General features: G+C 36.1%; 1 protein-coding gene across 1 annotated transcript in view; it reads left to right on the forward strand.

Annotated features, from left to right (window-relative positions):
• Positions 1–22,481, forward strand: part of WDR49 (WD repeat domain 49) — a 153,244-nt gene that overhangs the window by 104,356 nt on the left and 26,407 nt on the right. The window contains exons 11-15 of the mRNA XM_012752204.2: positions 2,838–2,936; positions 4,554–4,718; positions 6,652–6,839; positions 7,616–7,813; positions 16,157–16,323. Coding sequence (XP_012607658.2) covers positions 2,838–2,936; positions 4,554–4,718; positions 6,652–6,839; positions 7,616–7,813; positions 16,157–16,323 — 817 coding nt within the window. The remainder of the gene's footprint in view (positions 1–2,837; positions 2,937–4,553; positions 4,719–6,651; positions 6,840–7,615; positions 7,814–16,156; positions 16,324–22,481) is intronic.

Raw genomic sequence — 22,481 nt, forward strand, 5'->3', positions numbered from 1 at the left:
TCCGTTTGGTTCTTCATATTTCCTGAGTTCTTTCGCTGATTTCTTCCCATGTCGATCAGTTGTTGTTTCTTTCCTTAGGTTATTGTTTGGGTATTCACACACCTTGTTTAGTTTCTGAGGCGTTAGGTGGTGCCTGTGGGTGAAATTGGACCACTCCCTGTATATTGAGTCAGTGGGTGCCGTGGAAAGGCTGTGCAAGATGCTGTCCCTGTCAGTAGGTGGCGTTTGCTTGGAGGAACAGGCTATGGTGTTGATTTTGAGTCCTGTTATCAGCTCTCGTTCTGGGCGGAGCTGGGTTGGGTAAGCCTGCCCTCAGGCCGTTAGCAGGGGTCAAAGTTCTGTTCTCTGCTGTCAGGGCGGGGCTGGGATGGTCCCGCTCAGCCAGAAAGTCTGGGTGTGGGGGTGGGGCTGTCTGAGACCCACAGTCTGCAGCAGGCCTCGCTTCTTTCCACCCTCCCCAACTCCGCAGCTACTCCTGAGCCTCTGCCAGCAGGCCAGACCACAAGCCACCAGGCCTCCCCGGACTGTGATGCCGGCGGGGAGGTTCCCTGCACAGGAACGCCACCTGGGTTGGGCGCACGGCCTCCTCCTGGGACGTTCCGCCCGATCCGCCCCTGGAGGCACACAGACCTCTAGGACGCCGATCCGCCCCTGGAGGCACACAGACCTCAGTAGGCTGTTCACGTATAATCCTTCTGTGCCCCGGGCAATGCTAGCCCTCGGTGCAGGGGATCTGGTCTGCAGGTCCGACCTCTGGGTCCCAGAGTTCAAACTGTATTCCCACCAGGGAGAGGGTTTCCGGTCCTAATTCACCCACAGGGAGCCCAAGCTGGGTCTATGTCTCTCAGCCTCTGAGTTGGCACCGTTTTCCTGGGAACAAGGTGCCAGCAGCACCTGGGAGGGCGGGCGGGGTCCCAAACGGGAAGGTCCCGTTCCCTGGAGGTGCCTCCGGCTGGTGGCTGTATTGTCTCTCTGGGCAGCCGCGGGTAGGGTCGGCGGAGGGGGGGAGGAGGCAATATGGCGCCTGCCGCGCGGCTCTCCGTGCACACGGAGGTGCCCGGAGGAAGTTGGGAACCTGGTGCCACGTCTGTTACAGGCTCACCGTTGGCAGGCGGCGGCAGTCTCTGGGCTGATGTCCGCAGGTCTCTCCACCCGCTGGGGAGCCCACCAGCAGTCCCGAATGCAGGGGAGGGGAAATAGCAAATCCACCTACCCTTGCCGCTGGTCTCCGGGCTGCTCCGGTGGTCTCAGCCTCCAGTTCTCCTCCGCAGCCTCCTCCCGTGGAGTCTCCCGGGGTCTCAGGTACCCCTCCTTCCGGCCCTTGTCCGCTGTATGCTCGTCTTCTTGCTTCTTTTCTCTAGTTTCTGCTAGAATTGGTCTTTTCTGCAGAGACCCTCTGTCTGGCGGTGTTATTCGTCCGCCATCTTGCTCCGCCCCCCTATATTGTTTTTATGGAACCAAAATGTCATCAATTAAGAAGAATGAAAACTTACAGGAAAAGAGCCAGGATATCTATGAAATGTTACAAAATGAGGCTTACTGATCTATTTACATTTGTAGCTCCACTGTTTCCAGGACTTCCCTGATTACTCTCTGTTAGGGCCAACTCTGTAGCTGAATTTGCTTTACAAACACTGAAATTCCGCCCCTGCAGGGAGGATCACATTGAAATGTGATGGAGAGAATGAACTATAAAGTTGTGTGGTTCTTACTGCGAAAGTGTCATAAAACACTATTGTATTGATGGATAATCTTTTCATTTATTCTGATCTCATCAGTCCTATGTGAAAATGTTTGGTCGAGCATTTTGTAAATAAAGCATTTCAAAATCATAGAGAAAATGGATACTCCCATGAACAGGTGAATTTCATCTCCCTTGGCCAATTTGTGAGTTAATAAATTGCTCTTTCCAGGACAATACAGAGTTTAATATATATTTCTCTTTCCTCTCCCCAAATCACAAGAAAGTCACCTTTTGTATTAATACATCCAAACTCATCTCTTCTCTTCTGATCTTCACTTGTCATTGACACTCGTCAGGGAGCTGTCCCCACTGAGCACCTGCGAGCAGTGGTCTAGGTATTGCGGCCTTGCTCCTCAGCAGGACAAATTTGATCAGACTTAGCCTTACTTTTTGGGCTTTTCTTTGTTCTCCATGAAGAGCAGTACCACAGGACTTCCTGCAGGAAAAATTTTAGGATTGGAGAAAGCAATATTCAATAAAGAATGTAAGAGGGAAGGAAAGAAGAGAAGACATATGTATGCACATGTATACACTCCCCACCAAGGTATGTGGAGAACAGAACTCCAGAAGTACTTGATTTGTTTGCCCTTACTCAATAATGAAAATGTATAATAATAATTTAACATTTTTTCAGTGCTTAAAATATGCTTGACACTACACTAGGTACTTTTCATTCTTCATAACAATCTTGTGAAATAAATACAATTATTAACCCTGTATAATAGATGAGAAAATTGTGGCATCAAGTAGAGTTAAATAACATGCCCAAGGCTACACACCTAATAAGTGGCAGAACCAGGACTCAAACTCAAGCTGTTTAACTGCAAAACCCTTATGCTGAATACTTACAACTATAAAATAAAAGGAGATAATAGTAATTTCTATATACCTACTGCACAGGTCATGCTGTGAGGATTGTAAGCCCTACCGTTAATAAAAATACTAGTTATTATTCATGTTTCTAAAAATATAGAGTGCCTACTAAGTGCCAGATTCTGTATAACATACGTTGATAATGACTTCTAATTGCTATTGCACGTATTTTCTATCTTAACCTCCTGGTGATTTATATTCTCTATCCTGGCTTGTGTAGGAAGTTATGATGGAGAAATTGTGCTGTGGAACAACAGCACAGAGAATGCTCACCATGTCCTTCACCCTGATTACCAGAGGCTGCTAAAATCAAAGTTAGGTAACTACAAGTTTGAAACTGAAATAATGTGGCGTAGTCAAACCACAATAGGCCTGGCTGTTTATGCATATACCTGATGCAGCTCGTTCCTAAATTATAGACGATTGGCTATAAGCATAAAGGATTAGGAATATCGTTGTCTTGTCAATGTGACTAAAGGGAGCCTTGAGATTTACTTGGCTTAGCAAATTCTCCATGGCTGTTTCCTCTCTTTATGCTACATCAGCGTTTCTGAATTACTAACAGCAGGGAGCAGGACTCTCATTTGTATTTAGTTTAGTATTTTTTCCCAATAAACCTTGCCAAATTGCCTTAGAGTGAACCTTGGATACCACTTGGTAAGAAAATGGGAACTTGTGTTCACTTTATAGACTGTTCAGACTCAATCTAGAGCTTGTATTAAATATTATGCCACCTGTAAATCTTAAATTATGTCTTGCTTTAGAAACCTGTGAGGAGCATTAGATGGGAGTATATTGTATTTTATGGGAGTTTAGCAGAGCACATGAATATTTTATACTTAAACAAAATGTCTTGACAATTGCCTTTCACATTTTATTTTAGTTTCCTTAGATACTAAAGGTTTTTCCTTAGACTAATTTATTTGGGTAATGAATATGTCATTCTTCATGGCCCGGTGAGGTTCTGTTGTCTCAATTGAATAAGCTCACTGAGGTTGAATTGAACTTTAGGAAAAGACTGGTCATCAGATGCGGTTTTTTTATGAAAAGCTGAGGAAGTACTTTATTAAGAGTAAAAAAATCAACTCAAGAGATTTAGAGGTTACTTGGCTGCAAACATAAAGCTCTGATCTGCCTTACATACAAAGAATTAGCCATTAGGATTCATTTGAACCTTCCATGGACAGGGTAGAATTCTGCCTCTTCCTCATACTGGACTTCAGAAGACACAGAGAAATAAATGAGAGAAAAGCAAATAATATCAAATTCCTAAAATACATGAAAGGCATTTATATAGATTTCTTGCTTTAAAATTTGTAAGATACTTGTATATACATTTTTTTATAACTATGTACAGATTATTCATAGATTCTAAGATGAATTTCCCCAGTTTTCATTAGTGAGCCCTAGAGATGATAGCATTAGATAATGGAAGCACTGTTAGGCTTGTCCTCTCCAGGGTAACTCAGTAACAAATACTATTGCTAAAAACTGATTATTTACATATATAAAAATTATCATTAGATCTGTTTATTACCATATTTGCAAGACTAATTAGTAATTAATAAGCTGAAAATGCCACGATATCAGAGTCACATTTGTATTGCATATCAGGATCTCTAAGATGTTAGCAGTGAATATAATATGAAGTCCCTATTAATTTATATCAAGGGAAAATGCAGTGTATATGGAAACAAAAACAAGTGTGTATGCAAAACAAAAATGAAATCAAATGAACTTGAAAAACTCGACAATTTGTCAAGTTGAGGTTGAGGTAGTGAATAGCAGAAGAAGGTTTGGTGGATGTTGACTGGAAGTGCAGTGTGAAACTTGATGGAGTCATTGCAGATAGTGAGGGAGGTAGGCCTGTTTTTTCCATAGGCACCAGTTAGAAAAGTACATGTTTTTAGGACACCTGGCTTTGTTTCCATCACAGATACAGAACCTCAAAAACTTCTCAGTGCTGAGGGAAGCCACTCCACCCACCCCATGGCAGACCAGTCTACAATGGAAGTCTGCACCTTTCAGATTGACACCGAGGGCAATACTGCTGTTATGAGGCTTTTCTTCCTTAAAGCAAGAAAAAACACTGCAGTGACAGGTAAAATATATATTTATGTTTTGCATATAGTTAAAAAGGGAGCAATAAGGTAAGTTCAATCTATTTCCATCAAGGTTTTATAGAATTTACATGTAGCTAACAAGTCAATAGTGGGTCATGGGAGGCAATGGGCCATGGCAAAGGAGGTTGGGGTTGAGAAGGCGGAGTCCAGGAGCAGGGGCCAGACTAGAGCCCACTACTAATTTATCTAGTGCTGTATGTGTCAAAATCAGGGTGAGAAAATTAATGACAAACTATTTGATATGACAAATATTGAATTGTTGCTCCAGCCATGGCAGGAAGAAATTTTAGTATGATAGGGGCACAGCAAGCAAGATATATGCCCCATATTTATGAGTCAAACCCTAGGTCCACATATAGCAGAAGAGTGGAATCTGAGACTTGACTGTACAGACATCTAGTATCAAAATGGGCTAAAAGAATGAGGAGGTTGGAGATTGGGAGCAGTAGCAAAATTTGAAACAACTGCTGATCCCAGGGCAAGAGCTGCCTGCTCTCTGTCTTATTTATTATTTTTTTTAGTAGTTCTCTGAGTAGTTTTACCAACTATGCATACTTTCTAGAATAAGTCAGAGTCTTGGTCATATCTTTTACTGAGATATATGTTAACATTGGTGCTACCACATAATTTACTACAGTTATTTGATATTATATAAATGAAATAATCGTTTGCTTAATTTTTCCTCTGTTGTCAATGACAATATTAGCACGGTGTTGATGCAAATACCACCTTCTTAAATAAAAATCTGCTTTTGAGAATAATGCATATTTTTGGATTTTTATCTAAAATAAAAATTATATTTTAGAAGTGTTTTTTCTTAACATTAGGAATCTGGACATGTATGTGATAATTCAAAAAATAAATAAATATCTGAACCATGTTTTCTATGTTCATTTCCCCTATTTAATTTGAAAATAGAAAATCTGCATTTTCTATTTTCATATGAAAATTTCATTATTAAGAATCAATAAAGGTTATGCCCCCATAGTTTTAAAAACATTGTGGGATATTTAGAGTAGACTTTGAAACAGTTAGATTCTAAAACTTTCTGTTTTCTAGAACTTACTTATCCTTACAATATGAACTATTATCCTAAAATTACTCTCATATTTTCAATACTAATTTTTCTTAATGTTATCAGTATTCCTAAATTGCTTTCACTGAAGCAGCTACATGTCATTATTTCTACCTTAAACAGATATGATTGTTAATTGGCAGTACATTTGTGAGGCAAATTGGAACTCATTTACAGATTTATCGAATAATAGGAACCTTGCCACAGAAGAATAATTTAGGTAAAGTGCTTCCACAATGCATATAAAAATGGAAAGTGAAAAGGTTAGTGCTAAGTCTGTTAACAAAAAAAGGGCTGCATAACAGCTTACATGAATTCTTGATGAAAAAACTTTTTAAAAGGCTGTGAATAGAATTCTAAGCATGCTGATAAGCAGAGAAATCAATAGTTATACTGCTATCATGACATATATGCATCAAAATCTGTGCATGAGAACTTTTACTTTATCATATGTGACCAATGGCTTGCTAGGGAAGATGGATTTTATTTAATCAGGGCATTATCATAGTGTTAAAATTAATATTTTATACATTTATTTGAAGAAACAAATTAATTCCAACTAGAAATCCCCCAAAACATCAGAACAATAAATGAAGGAAGGGAACTAAATGCAATGGAACATTTAAATATCCTATCTCATTTAATTCTCAACACAAACCAGTGAGGTTTTCATGAGGGTTATCTCCATTTTATATTGGAGAGAATCGAAGTGGTGCTGGGAGTGGATCTCAGGGCTACTCACTTCTCCAACATCTGTGCCTTCCACAGGGCAAGCTGCTGAGAGAGTTGTCTCTGGCACTTGTTACAGCTTTCTAATTAGGTTTTTCCCATGTTAGGAGGAGCTAACCTGGTGTCATGTGGAGGATCTGGTTATGTCAGATTCTGGGATACATTTAAGAAGCAACTTCTGGCTGAATTTTTGGCTCATAGTGGGGTTGGATCTATTATTATGTCTATTGATAAGATGAATCAATACCTCACCACAGGAGATGCTGATGGATGGTTGAAAATCTGGAATATAGAGGTAAATTGAAAACTTTTCACATTGCTTTTATTACTTTGGATTGCCTTTCATTGCAGATAACGATGAATCAAGTCTCATCTGTTTCCTAAATAAAGGAAGAAATGTCCAGTCTGAGTATTTTAAAGAAAACATTTATATGTATTGAGCAGAGACTTTTAAATAATTGACAAGGAAAAACAGATTTATCTCAATAATAGAAAACTTTTGTTAATGCAATGGGAAGTCAATCATGCAATTTAGAAATACAATATTGTCAGTAAGACATAGTGAGATACTGCGGTGTCATCTCAATATAAATAATTAGGATATACCTTATTTGAAATGATAATGTAAAAAAAGTAATTTAAATACTAAAGCACTAGTCTTTAAATAAATGCTAAAGCACTAGGCTTTCATCTAACATCACTATCCTGAATTAGTTCAGGATTTATGTATCAGTGGTTATATGTTCAATTTTCTAATAATATAAAATTGTATAATATGTGACTACGTATACATGGTAAAGTTCTGCTCTATCAAATAACTGACTTTACTGTTTAATTTTTTCCATCCTCCCTCCCTCTTCCTTTCTTTCCACTTCCCAGGTAGTCTAATTAGTTAGAAATCTCTTTAAAAAATGTTAATGCTATTTTTATAGCCTCTGTTATTAACTTTTCTTTTGCATTTGGATCAAAGATTATTGTTCTCAAATGTATCTTTTCTGATTTCTGAATCAGGCTTTTTTTTTTAAGTGTTACATCACTGTAATCATTTAATTTTGGGATACTTTCATTCAGGAGTACTGTCTTAATTCCAGTAAGGACAAAACCACGCGGGCCCCAACTCTGATAAGATCATTCCGACCTCACGTGGACCGCATAAGCTCTGTAGAGCTGTGTGAGCTGAGTGGCCGTTTACTGATCATCTCCTCCTCCGCAGACTGCAGCATTTGTGTGACTGATGTCTGCAGTGCTTCTATTTGGATCTTTGGTCAGGTAGAAATATTGCTTCCTTATTATTCTAGTATTTACTTGACATTTAGTATGAACTTGGGATGATTTCCATTTAAATCTCATCAGCTGTTTAGTGTTCATTAGTCATGAAAACACCGACTTACACTTCTGAAGCTGTAGCTCCAGGCCTCTCTTGTCCTGTTTACCATTAACCACGACCGTTCCATCAAGCCGAGGACACCAGAGACATGGAAAGATGGGGGCTCTGTGCAGCTCAAAATATTCAAGTATTTCTGAGAAAAACTTCTCTAAAATAGAATAATTTCTTCAATTTCAAAATTTAGTAAAAATACAATGTGGATGAAATTAACATGTTATAAACAGTGACTATAACTATTAATTAACAAGGTAAAAATCAAAAGTAGAAAATTTTACAGAGAGTGGTATAGATTCTAAAGATAAAACTAAGTGCAAAAGCATTCTACCACTTATTGTGCGATCTAACCCTCTTGAACAAGTCACTTTACTTCTCTGAGCTTTAGTTCCCCATCTTTAAAATAAAGATAATTTTAATAATATCAAAAAAAGTAGAAAATTTTAGAGAAAACCCAAATCTACTTATTCATCATCTGGTTTACTCCTGCCAAATAATGATAGCTAACATTTGCTGAGTTTTTCCTGTGTATCTGGGTCCCTGTTCTAAGATCTTTACATGAATTATCTCTTTTAATCTTTACAATTGTCCACCCCATGAGGGAGGAACTCTCATTATTCCTTTTTTAAAGATAAGGAAACAGAGGCACAGAGAGTTTGAATACATTGCCTGAGCTCACAGAAGCTAATAAGTGATAGTTTGGCTTTTTATTGAAGCTAGCTTACTCCAGATCTCATGCTTTTCACCCCTTCCTCCCATGAAACCAAGTTATGACTTACCCCTGTCTATGAAGTGAAATGCAAGTGGTGGGCATAGAAGAAAGAAAATATTATCTCACATTTTCTGTTTGTTGTTTTTTTTTTTCAACTTTCATTTACATTTTATGGGAACTCTACTCTTGCTTTCTTTGTGATTTGGGGAACAAAATACATTTCATTGGTTTTAAAAAGTACTTTTTAAACATGTTGGTGTGAGTTTAAGCAAAAGTCTCAATTTTGGCCAGCTGACTTGACTCTATTCAGGAGCCTCAGATTCCAATCTCATGCTGGGAGAGTATGAGAATTCTCTTAGTATTGAAAGACAAGGTTTATTGTTGCTGTATTTGTGAAGTCACATTGATGATGTCAACCTGTGCTGAAATAATTCTATAGAACCCTTAAGAGATAGAGGGTGTTGTCAGAAAATTGTCTGGGGAGGTGGAACCATATTTGGTTGGGCAATATGAGAGTCTCAATGAAACACTCAAGAGTTGTATCAGCTCTTTTTACTCTATAAATAAGGCAAGTGCTGGACTTTTCCCAGCTGTGAAAAATCAGAGGCTAAGTGGGAACTCAACCGGGTGTGTGGGTAGATGTGCATTGGGTGAGACAGAGTGGGACATACCTGGCAGTCTGGACAGGAAACAAGGCAGAAGCCAGCTTGTGGCCATTAGAGAAGCTATGCATTGCTGACATTGCTCTATGGCCACACAGGTTGTGGTTAGATGAGGCAGAAGATTGAATGACAAGTAAACATTTTATTGTTTATTATTTCATTTCTCTTTAATTTTTTTTAATTATTATGGGTACATAATGGTTGTATGCATTTATAGGGTACATGTGATGTTTTGATATAGGGATGCAATGTGTATTAATCAAATCAGGGTAATTGTTGTACCCATCGCTTTAAGCATTTACCATTTCTTTGTATTAAGAACATTCCAATTCCACTTTTTTAGTTATTTTAAAGTATATCCATACCTTATTGTTGACTATAGTCACTGTATTATTCTATCAAATACTGTTCATTCTATTAATAACTAATTATATTTTTGTACCCATTAGCCATTCCTCAAGATATGCCTACATCCCTGCTACCCTTCCCTACCTAGCCTCTAGTAACCATTATTTTAGTCCCTGTGTCCCTGAGATCAACTGTTTCAATATTTAGCTCCCACACATGAGTGAGACCACGCAAGATTTGTCTTTTGGTGCTTGGAATATTTGACTTAACATAATGTTCTCCAGTTTCATCCATGTTGTTGCAAATGTCTTTTCTCTTTTTTTCTTAGTCTGGCTAAAGGTTTATCTGTTCAAAAATTAACTTTTCATTCATCTTTTGTACTTTTTTGTTTAAATTTTGTTTAAATTGTTTGAATTTCCATTCAGACCTTTATTATTTCTTTTCTTCTACTAATTTTGGGTTTGATTTGCTCCTGTTTTTCTAGTTCTTTAAGATGCATGTTAGCTTGTTCATTTGAAGTTTTTCTACTTTTTTGATGTAGGTACTTATTGCTATAAACCTTACTCTTAGTTTTTGCTTGAAATTTATTTTATCTGACAGGGGTATAGCTACTCTTGCTCTATTTTGGTTTTTATTTGCATGGAATATCTTTTTCCATCACTTTGTTTTCAGTCTATGTATATTTTTATGAGTGAAGTGTGTTTCTTGTAGACAACATATATTTGGGTGTTTTTAAAATCTGTTTAGCCACTTTATGATTTTTGATTGGAGAGTTTAGTGCATTTACATCCAATGTTGTTATTGATAGGTAAAGACTTGCTGCTGGCATGTTGTTATTTGATTTCTGTTTGTTTCATGGTCCTCCCTTTCTTTCTTCCTTCCTGTCTTCATTTGTGTAAAAGTGATTTTATCTTGTAGTGTGTTTTAATTTCTTGCTTTTTATTTTTTGTGTATCTGTTGTAGGTTTTTGATTTGAGGTTACTATGAGGCTTTAAAACACATTTTATAACCAATTATTTTAAACAGATGACATTTGCTTTCCAACAAACAAACGAATGAACAAAGAGAAATCTAAATGAAATTGTACACTTTAACTTCATCTCCTCTTTTTGATTTTTTGTTATTTCCATTTATATATTTTTCTACTACCTATCTCTCAAAAAGTTGTAGTTATTATTTTTGATAGGATTGTCTTTTAGTCTTCCTACTCAACATATAAGTGGTTTATACACTACAATTATAACAATAGAGTATTCTGTATTAATGTACTTACTGTTACCAGTGAGTTGAAACACTTCAGATAATTTCTTATTTGTCATTATCATCTTTTTCTTTCAGATTGCAGAACTTCTTTTAGCATTTCTTGTATGAAAGGTCTGGTGTTAATGAAATGCCTTGGCTTTTGTTTATTTCAGAAAGTCTTTATTTCTCCTTCATGTTTGAAGAATATTTTGGAAGGATATAATAGTCTAGAGTTAAGGTTTTTTTCCTTCATCTCTTTGAACATGTGATGGCACTCTTTCCTGGTCTGTAAAGTTTCCATTGGTAAGTCTGCTGGCAGAGGTATTAGAGCTCCTTTATATGTTATTTTTTTCTTGCTTCCCTTAGGACCTTTTTTTTATCCATGACCTTTGGAAGCTTCATTATTAATGCCTTGAGGTAGTCTTGTTTAGGTTAAATCTGCTTGGTGTTCTATGACCTTATTCCACCTGAATATTGATATCTTTCTCTAGGTTTGGAAAGTTCTCTGTTATTGTTACTTTGAATAAACTTTTTATCCCAATCTCTCTTTCTACCTCCTCTTTAAGACCAATCACTCAGACTATTTTCTAGATTTTGTAGATGCCCTTCATTCTTTTTTTACCCTTTTTACTTTTTTTCTCTTTCAACCATGTATTTTTAAATACCCTGTCTTCAAGCTCACTACATCTTTTTTCAGCTTGATCAATTCTGCTGTTCAGAGACTATGATGAATCATTCAGTTCATTAATTAAATTTTCAGCTACAGAATTTCTGCTTGATTTTTTTAATGATTTCATTCTCCTTGTTAAATTTCTCCGATAGTCTTCTGAATTCCTTCTCTGTGTTGCCTTGAAGTTCATTGAGCTTCCACAGAATAGCTATATTGAACATTTTTTTCTGAAAAGTCGCATATCTTCTTTACTCTGGGATCGGTCACAGACACCTTATTTCATTTGTTTGCTGGTCATGTTTTCCTGGATATTCTTGATGCTTGTGGATTTTCACTGGTGTCTGGGAACTGAAGAGTTAGGTATTTATTCTAATTTTTGCAGTCTAGGCTTGTTTGTACCTGTTCTTCTCGAGAAAGCTTTGTAGATATTCAAAGGGAATTGAATGCTATAATCTAAGTCTTTTGTCACTGCAGCTATGTAAGCAGTGAGAGTACTCCAAGCCTAGTAATGCAGTGACCCTTGAAGACTCATGGTGGTAGTACTTTAAGTGGACTTAAGTAGGGAGAATTACTTGGATTACCAGGCAGAGTTTCTCACTCTCTTCCCTCATTCTCTGTACTAGGCTGCTGGAGATGGAAGAGGAGTGACATGGGTACTCCCTCATGGCCATCACAGCTGGAACTGCACCAGGTCACACCTGAAACCAGCCAGTTTCATCCAAAGCCTATAGTGACTGCTGCCTGTCTACCTTTGAGGTTTATTCAAACATAAGGGTTCTATAGTCAGCAGGTAGTGAATCTTACAAGTAAATCTTGGCCCTTTCCTTCAGGGAAGTGGGTTTCTTTCTAGCCAAGGATGGGTCTAGAAATGCCATCCAGGAACAAAGGCCTGGAATCAGGGACCATTAGGAGTCTGCTTGGTACTTTATTTTACTATGACTGAGCTGGACACCAAGTAGCAAAACAAAGTCTTTGGAATCTTTCCTTTCCTTTCCCCAAGTGGAAGGAGGCTGTCCTTGTGTTTCACTGCCTGGAGTTGGTTTAGGGGTGACAGAGGCACTGGCTTTGATGCAGCTGCTAGTGTTTCACTGGGTCATATCTACCCTAAGCCCACTGGCTCCAAGCTAGCACATCCACAGGAATTGCCCAAGGACTGCAGTCTTTTTGTCTCAACTGCCTTATAATTTTTTTTCTAGGACTCAGGCTGCTTTTTGTCAGCTGAGGGTGGGCATAGCCAGAATTCAGGTTTCTACCTCTGGGGCAGAGGATTTCCCTCTGGCTAGTGTGGTCAGAATGCTCCCTCCATGGTGACAGCAGACTTCTGCCCTATGCTGTGTTCCCCTGTGTCAGGGAAGCCCTGAATTTCAAAGCAAATTCCCACAATCACTTCACTTTCTCTCCTCAGGCATACAGACTCTCTTTTCACTCCACTTGCTGGCACAGCACTGCTGGGGGATGGGGAAGGGGTGATGTAGGCAATGCAAGACTGTCTTTTCTGTCCTCTTCAGTGACTTTTTCCTTGGTATAATGTTAAAACCAAGTACTGTGTTCACTCACCTGATTTTTGTTTCTTCTGACAGTGCTTCCTTGTGTGGATATAGTTGTTGAATTTAGTGTTCATGCAGAAGAACAATCACTGGAGTTTTTTGTTCAGCCATCTTGCTCCACCTCCTCTCCTAAAATTCATTTTAATTAAGGAATATGTGCTAGTAAAAAATATTATTATGCCACTGATAGTCTCTATGTGTTTTTTTTTTTTTTTGGTAGAGCTTTTTGGTTTTTTGAAGGACTTCAGCCCGCCAAAACTGCATGAAAATAGTTTTATTTTCTTCCTCCTGTTCAAGACAGGAGAAGAGCCACCAGAGCTGGGTCAGTTTTAGAAATTAAAGGCTGGAAAATCTAGGGACATTGAGTTTTGTAGTCCCTTCTGTTTGAATTCTTTTTCTTCTTTTCTTTATAAAGGATTCACTTTTATCAAGCTGTCTCAAATATGAGTCCACTAGTCCCAAGATATCAGGAAAGAGAAGGGGGAAGAGGGAAGGGAAGGGAAAGAAAGGGAAGGGAAGGGGAAGGTGTGAGAGGGAAAGAAAAGTCTGAGTAGGGAAGGGAGAGAGTAAATTAGCAGGTCCTGTAAAATAGCAATAGTGGCTGTCCTTCGGAAGAGACAACCTTTTATAGAAAGAACAGAAGGTTATGGAAGACAGATGGAAATACATAGATGAGAAGGAGAAAGGGCCCAATTAGTAAATACAACTAAGATCAAAACATTTTTACCAAACAAATTTTATTTGTACAATGTAGTGACTTTTGCCCTACATTTGAATATTGCATTTCTCTAGCTGAATTAATATCAGTCTAGTAGTTATAAAAAGAAGAGAAGTAGTAATGCATTTTAATTTCCTACATTAAGACAATTTTCAACTATATGCAATCTAAAGGAAGTATTTAAAATTTAGTGCAATATGTTTCTGCATATTTCATAAAGTTTTTAAATTTTTTAAATTACAGCATATTTAGGTTACATATATTGCCTTTGCCCCACCCGAGTCAGCTTCAAACATGTGTATCCCCCAGACAGTGCGCACCACATCCATTATGTGTGTATATACCCAACTCCCCTCTTCTGCCAAGCACCCAATGAATTTTATTACTGTATGTGCACTTAAGTGTTGATTAGTTAATACCAATTTGATGGTGAGTAGATGTGGTGTTTGTTTTCCCATTCTTCTGATACTTCACTTTGTAGAATGGGTTCCAGCTCTATTCAGGATAATACAAGAGGTACTATATCACCATTGTTTTTTGTGGCTGAGTAGAACTCCATGGTATACATATACCACATTTTATTAATTCACTCATGCATTGATGGGCACTCGGATTGTTTCCACATCCTTGCAATTGTGAATTGTGCTGCTATAAACATTCTAGTGCAGATGTCTTTTTTTATGGAATGTCTTTTGTTCTTTTGGGTAGAGATCCAGTAATGGGATTGCTGGATCAAATGGTAGTTCTACTTGTATCTCTTTGAGGTATTTCCATATTACTTTCCACGGAAGTTGTAATAGTTTGCAGTCCACCAGCAGTGTATGAGTGTTCCTATCTCTCTGCATCCGCACCAGCATTTATTGTTTGGGTACTTTTTGATAAAAGCCATTCTCACTGGAGATAAGTGATATCTCATTGTGGTTTTGATTTGCATTTCCCTGATGATTAGAGATGTTGAGCATTTTGTCATGTTTGTTGGCCATTAGTCTATCTTCTTTTGAAAAGTTTCTGTTCATGTCCTTTGCCTATTTTTCGATAACTTTGAATCACTTTTATAACATAGCCATTGATCTTAGGCAGGTTTTCAAGTTAGATTTTAAATTTAAGTGGTGTGGTGTGTCTATTTCTAGAGTTGGAGAAATGGAGAGGAAGATGATTTATTCATGAATACATATTTATCCCAAGAAACAATTAGGTGATTGTGGGATAAGAAAAAATTAGATGATACCTGAAATTCTTCCATACCTCTCTTTAAGCACTAACTACTGTTGTGCTAGGCAGAGTTTGGTGTACTGGTAACTCTCTACATCTGATTGGTTTGATGTCCAGTGACTTGGATTATGCCTGTTCATCTAGTGTTTAAAATTTGACTTAGTTTCACACATTTAAACATTAAAAGATTTCATATAAACATCCAGATTTCTTGCTTCTCTTGAAAAACAATGTATGCCATCCCCAGTATGTCCCCCTTTTTAGGTTAAAATGTGTTTTCTCTAATTCATTCCAGTCCCCAGTTTCCTCTATTGCCTGTGAATACTGAGGCTGAATTAAATTTGCTATTTATTATCTATTTATTATTTTATATCAGGTTCTATTCATTCATTGCCATTATTTGCCTGGTCCTGAATACATTTAACATTACAAACACTTAGGACAAGACTGGTTTACAGGCCAGTCAAATATCTTAGGTATGCCTAATATTCCTCTGTTGTCACACAAGTTATGTTCTCTGGTACATTCCTGTGTGTGTGATGTGAATTAATGTAAAGTGAGGAAGAAATCAGTTCTGTATTTAAAATATAAAATATATTGTCACAGAGGAGCTCTTGTTAGATGGATGCATGTTAAAAATTGTAGCCAAACTCTGTTAAAACTATCATATAACACATGTGTTTTCTGGGAAAAAATGTAATAATTGAATCGGCTTTTGAAGATTTTTTTAAGAAGATGCAAAGAGAGTAGTTATAGGAAAAATTAATTTTGGCAATTCTTTAACAGAAGCTTTCTTTTGTTTTTATTAAATATACACCTTGCTATTCAGGATTTTAAAGTGAGAATGGCAAAAAAATTCATAGTTCATTATTATATGTTCAGGGAATCGTTGTTTTATTCTTATGATTCACCTCATTTTCTACCTTTATTAAAATTACGTAAATCTGTTTCATCTCCCCTATAAGTCTGTAAGCTCCTTGTGGACAGGAATCGTGTCTTCTCATCTTTCTGTGTATGCCCCCAAGACTTTGATTAGTAATTTAGCATATGGTAGACACACATAAATGTTTGAAGAAGATAACTTTCATAAAAATTAAATAGATTTTCTTTGTTTTTCCAGGCAAAGCACTGGCATATTGAAAAATGCCTTTCTCTTTCTAAAAGAGAAACTAATTTGATGGAAAGTAAGATTCAAGAAGACATTCCTTCATTTTCTAAGGAAGAATTATGTTTGGACCCAACAGAAAATTTTCTACTTAAGAAAAACAATGACGACTCAATATACACGTAAGTAATTTTAAGCATTACGCAGATCTCAACTAGAGTTTAGATAAGACATAGATAAGATTATAGTCTGTGTAATGTGTGTGTGTGGATGGATGGCTTATATTGTTAGGGTCATATTTTATTCTTATTTCTTGCCTCCATTGAATTCTTGATTTCTATTCAGTACCCATCTAGTCTTTTATTTCTACTCCATCATAAACCTAATTATGGAAATTAGCCCCTCTCTTCAAAAACAATGTATATATGTATCTATCTCAGAATGTGTGTCAGATTTTATCCCTGGTTTTGGTAAAGTATACAGGAGTTTATAGGACAACAGTTCAAAGAGCTTAACTTTGAATGTCAGACATCATACTCTTAAGGCTTCTAGACTTTCTATGTAGTTCAGACACTTCTTTTCTTCACATCACTCTTCAAGATCCCATGCTTACATTCCACTTACTTTCCAATGCCAGGCATTTTAGTTATTTCTTTTGCTTCCTATACTTTTGCTGACCCATGTTTTCATAATTTGACCTTCTCTAATAAACAACTATTTTATTTTGAGAAGATGATTTTATTTATTGTATTTTCTTCGATACAATTGGGATTATTTTCTTATCATGTGCATATACTACCTTTTTTAGGTTTACAGAAAAATTGCACAGAAAATACATATAGTTGCCATATACCCCTCTACTCCACATATAGTGTCTTGCATAGTATGGTACATTTGTTATAATTGATGAAGCAATATTGGTACTTTAATCTTAACTAAAGTTAAGTTTACATAAGATTCGCTCTTTGTGTTGTACAGTTCCATGGGTCTTGACAAAAGCAAAATATCATGTATCCATTTCTGTAATATCATAACAGAATAGTTGCTCTAATAGTTGCTCTGCGTATTCATCTGTCCCCACTTCTCCCTAAATACAGAGAACTACTAATCTTTTTACTATCATCAGAGTTTTGCTTATTCCAGAATGTTATATAGTTGGAGTCACACAGTGTGCAACCATTTCAGATTGGCTTCTTTCACTTAGTAATATGTATGCAAGATTCCTCTATGTTTTTCCATGACTTATGGGTAGCTCGTTTCATTTTATTCCTTCATAATATTCCATTGCATCGGTGAACCACAATTTGTTATCCATTCACCACTGAAGAACACCTGATTGCTTCCAATTTTTGGTAATTATAAATAATGCAATTATGAATAATCAGTTGACTATATTTGTATAAATCTTCTTCAGAGCTCTCTCTTCCAGTACTTTAATGTATGTGTATATTCTTTCATCAATGCCACACTGTCTTGATTACTATAGCTTTATAATAAGCCTTAAAGTCACATAGTGTTTGTTAGTCCTCTGACTTTGTTCTTCAATACTCTATTGACTATTATGAGTCTTTTACCTTTTCATATAAATTTTAGTCTGTTTGTTGGTATAAAAAGTAACTTGCTGGAATTATTTTTTGAGATTGTATTGAATCTATAGGTCAGGTTGGGAAAACTGGCATCCTAACACTATTGAATCTTCTTATCTATGAATATAAATTGTTTCTCTATTTTTTAGATTACCAAAAAAGATTTCTTTCATTAGAGCTTTATAGTTTTCCCCTTGTAGATATTATATATATTTTGTTAGATTATAGCTTTTTAAAAAAATTTTGGTACTAAGTTAAATAGTATCTTTTAAATTTCAACTGTTCATGTCTGATATGCAAGAAAGCAGTTGATATTTGTATATTAATTCTGTATACTGTAACTTTACTATAATTGCATATTCATCCAGAGTTTTTTCTTGTTGTTATTGTTGTTGATTCTTTGAGATTTTCTACACAGACAATCATGTCCTCTTTAAGTAAAGACTTCTGTTTCTTCCTTTCCTTTCCTTTCCTTTCCTTCCCTTCCCTTCCCTTCCCTTCCCTTCCCTTCCCTTCCCTTCCCTTCCCTTCCCTTCCCTTCCCTTCCCTTCCCTTCCCTTCCCTTCCCTTCCCTTCCCTTCCCTTCCCTTCCCTTCCCTTTCCTTTCCTTTCCTTTCCTTTTTTCTTTCCCTTCCTTCCCCTCCCCTCCCCTTTCTTTTTCTCCCTTTCCCTTTCCCTTTTCCTTTTCTTTTCCTTTCCTATCACATTATGATATTGAATTAGAGTGGTGAGAGGGAACCTCCTTACCTTGTTTTCAATCTTAGGGGAAAAACACATTTAATTTCGCATCATCAAGCATAATGTTAGCTGTAGGTCTTTCACAGATGTTCCTTATCAAGTTTAAGAAGTTCTCCTCTATTTCCAGTTTCCTGAGAATTATTTCATGAATGGCTGTTGGATTTTGTCAAATGCTTTTTCTGCATCTGTTGATCTAACATATGATTTTTCTTCTTTAACCAGTTGATGTGATGGATTGTATTAATTAATTTTTGAATGTTTAATAACCTTTTCATACCTGGAATAAATTGCACTTGATTGTGGTGTATTATTTGGATTTGATTTGCTAATTTTTGTTGCAGATTTTTGCATCTATGTTTGCATCTATGCATCTATGAGAGATATTGGTCTGTGGTTTTTTTTTTCCTTGAAATATCTTTGTTTGATTTAGCCTCATAGAATGAGTTACAAAATGTTCCTTGCTTCTATATTCTGGAACAGATTGTAGAAAATGGGTGTCATTTCTTTGTTAAATATCTGGTAGAGTTCACCAGTGAAATGATGCGGGTCTGCTGCTTTCTGTCTAGAAAGGTTATTAATTATTATTCAGTAAAAAACTATTAAATGTTTGTAAAAGAAGTGCTCCTCCCAATAGTCATATAAAATTATAATGCAGAATTCATATAAAGATAGATATTTGAACCTATTACTTAAGGAATAATATAAATATATTGATACTTTTGACTTATTATCTATTCCAAGTAAGGAAAGAAGTAAGGTTTACTCAGAACTGACAAGACAATAATTCTTCTATAAAATTTACACCATGCTTCAGTTCAGTGCTACCTTTTATATTGAACAGGTGAAACACCATGGTTAAAACAGTCTTTTCTTCTTCTGTTTAGCTCACAAATCACAGTTTCCCATTCATTGAGTATAGGAAGTGGGGGGATGAGAAACGAGATGGAAAAAGCTGGCATTGCTGTTCTCCAGGCCTGGCAAATGTGTACTCATTTTCTCTTTCTTTTAGGGGGGCACTGTTGAGGGTTCTTTGATGACTCCACTCAGAGATCTCTACAAGCACATTTCCAAACTAATGCTGTCTTTGGCTAGTTTCTTATGGCTCACATCCACCAGATCATGCTAATGATAATGCATATCACAGTGGTTTTTCTGTTATAGCCCCTCTTGCATAACTCTTGGTTTAACTTCTACTTGGTTCATAGGAAAGTCACACATTTTTGCAACACTAGCTGGTCCACTATTGCCCCCTAGCTCCCTGCCCAACTGGGTGGCTCCAGTCACAGCTTTTTGCCTATAGACTTTTTCAGGTATTAATGAGACACTGGTCCACTGTGTAGCTCCAATGGTTACACTAGAGGACATAGATTAAGCTCTTTGTTCTATGTGAATGGAGGCCAGAAACAAGAGAGAGGGAAGCTTCCTTACCCTCCCATGGAAGTGGGACTCAATGCACACCAAAGACTCTTTCTGACACAATCCTTTCTTACAGTTTCTACATCCTTTGTTTATACCTTAGCGTGGTAGTTTGCTAAGCATCACAAGATCAATTTTGGAGCTACCTTCTCAGCAAAGTGGCCTGCAGACAAAGAGTCTGTCACCTCACTTTGGAATGTCGAAATACTTTTTTTTTAAAACCTCTCAATCCATTAATTATTTTGCTTTCAGACTTTTAGATCTCTGCTGACAGGAAGATAGAAGAAAAAATTCCCCTTTAACATCCTGTTATTCTAAATTACTTTGGTATTTGTTCTTCCATTTCCTTGAATTATGGCTTGCAGAAATGTCAAGTGGCATTTTACTTTCAGGCAGAAGGATCTTTTCAATTTAGAAATCTAGCATGACCAATGCTGTACAATCATAAAACACTGGGAATGGAAAAACTTTACATAGGATAAATTGTCCTCACCCATCTACCCAACTCAATTTTATAGATGAGAAAATAAAGTTATCTCAGGGTAACACAGATAGAGTATTGTTTTCTTTTTTCTGTCACGCTTCTAGAAGAATGAAGACAAATGTTACAGATTCTTATTGAAGAATATTTTAACCAATATGCTAATTTCTCATTTTTTATGACAAACTCGGTATCCTTTAAAAAAATTTATTAGCTTTTTTAGATTCAAACATTACCAATTTGAACTGCTTGCTTTTTTCCTGACTTATCATTTTATTTCTTTTTCTGTTGTTCTTTGACACTTTGTGTTATGAAAATTAGTGCTGATATATAGGTTTTTAAATTCACAGATTTCTCTTAAAACTAGAGCTTTGTTCTCTAGTAAATTAAACGAGAGTAAGGCAGAGTAATCTTCTCCTGTTGGTTAAAAGTTTCTGTAGGAATTGGTAGATTCCAGAGGATGAGGAGCAAAGTTATTTCTATTGTATAGCATTTTTTAAATGGCAAAATAATACATGAAAAAGTACATGTGATCTTTGAAATTTCTGTTTTCATCTGATTCAAATAATTTTAAGGCTTTGTAGTAATGAGATAATGCAGCATAATGTCATTTAGGAATTATTGAACTAATTGAAAGAAAATAGTTAAAAACACATCCTCAGAATTGACCTGCTAGGTGTGTCCTTCATTTCTCCCAAGAAGGTGATTGGGAATCCTTTGCAGAAACCATTAAAAGTGCAATAAAGTTGTCAGCTATAGAACGTTCTTTGTGTTTTCCATCTAACAGAGGAAAAGATTATAGATCATTTTCTCCTTAAGAAATATTGTTCTGGAGAATGTGCCCTTTTACCTAATCAGATTAATAAATTTAAAAAGAGAACTATGCCAGCATTCATCTATATGCAAAAATATGAAAGAAAAATAAACGTGTGACAGAATTTAGAGAAACTAAAGAAGAAAAAACACTTGGTGTGTGTATGCAGGCACTATGTTTAGATGGTGGGGGACACAGTAAGAAAGATGGAGAAGGAAAAAGAAAAAATCTATAAAAGTGGAAGAAGCAAGAAACATGAAGGAAAAAATTAAATTATTTAAATCTATATTCTTATCCTAACAACTAAGATTCTTTTCTCAGGATAAAAATTTTGGTATGTATTATCCTCTGGCTTATACACAAATACCTGGTTTTCATAGTGCTAAAAGTATTTTATAATATTATTTGTGAGAAGTAGGTAGGTGATGAAGAGTTATCTTCAATTTAAGCCCTGGGGAGATGAAGATGAATATAACATTTAAAAGATTAGAAAGTCCTAATGCTAAGTTAACAATTGATAAAGAGAAATAATTTTATCTTCCTTAGATTCTGCAAAAATAATACTAGCATTATAAAATGAAAAAAAAAAGGAAGAAATAAAGGGATAAAATAGGAAACAAAAGCCACAGTGCATATGTATTTTCCTTAATTTATAACAAATTTTGTTTCTGGAATCACACAAAATTATTCTAATCTAGAACAATTATAGACAAGATAAAAAATTTAAACAATACAATCTCAGAATATTTCTTTATCACAAAAGTAATATATAGTCATTACAGGGAACTTTGAAACTATTAATACAAATAAGGAGAAAAAGATGAAAATAAATCACCTGTAGCAAAACTGTTGCTAACGTTTAGATATTTCATTCTTCAGCTCTTGTTCCAGGTATACTTGCAAAATTAAACGGATGTACATTGGGTAAAAATGGAGACTTAGCATACACAGTTTATCACCTGTTTTATCATTCAAAAAATATACAGTGAACACATTCTGTAATATTTAAATTTAAATAATTTTAAATTTAAATTTAATTTAATATTTAAATAATTAACTTGAGTGTCCATGGACAGCAACATTCTTAATGACTCCCCAGGAATTTATTGTGTAACTATTTAGCTATCTTCTTTTCTTTTCAAATATGTAGTATTTACAAATTTTAACTGAGAAAACACTTCTTTAAATATCTTCATGTGTCTATGTTAGAATACTTGACTGAACCCATCATTAGAATAAATTATTTGAAGTTGAATTGCTGAGTCAAAAGGTTTAAAGGCCTTTGGTCATCTTGCTAAAGGTCAT

Source organism: Microcebus murinus, chromosome 1 (assembly GCF_040939455.1).
Source record: "Microcebus murinus isolate Inina chromosome 1, M.murinus_Inina_mat1.0, whole genome shotgun sequence".
Taxonomy (NCBI): Eukaryota; Metazoa; Chordata; class Mammalia; order Primates; family Cheirogaleidae; genus Microcebus; species Microcebus murinus.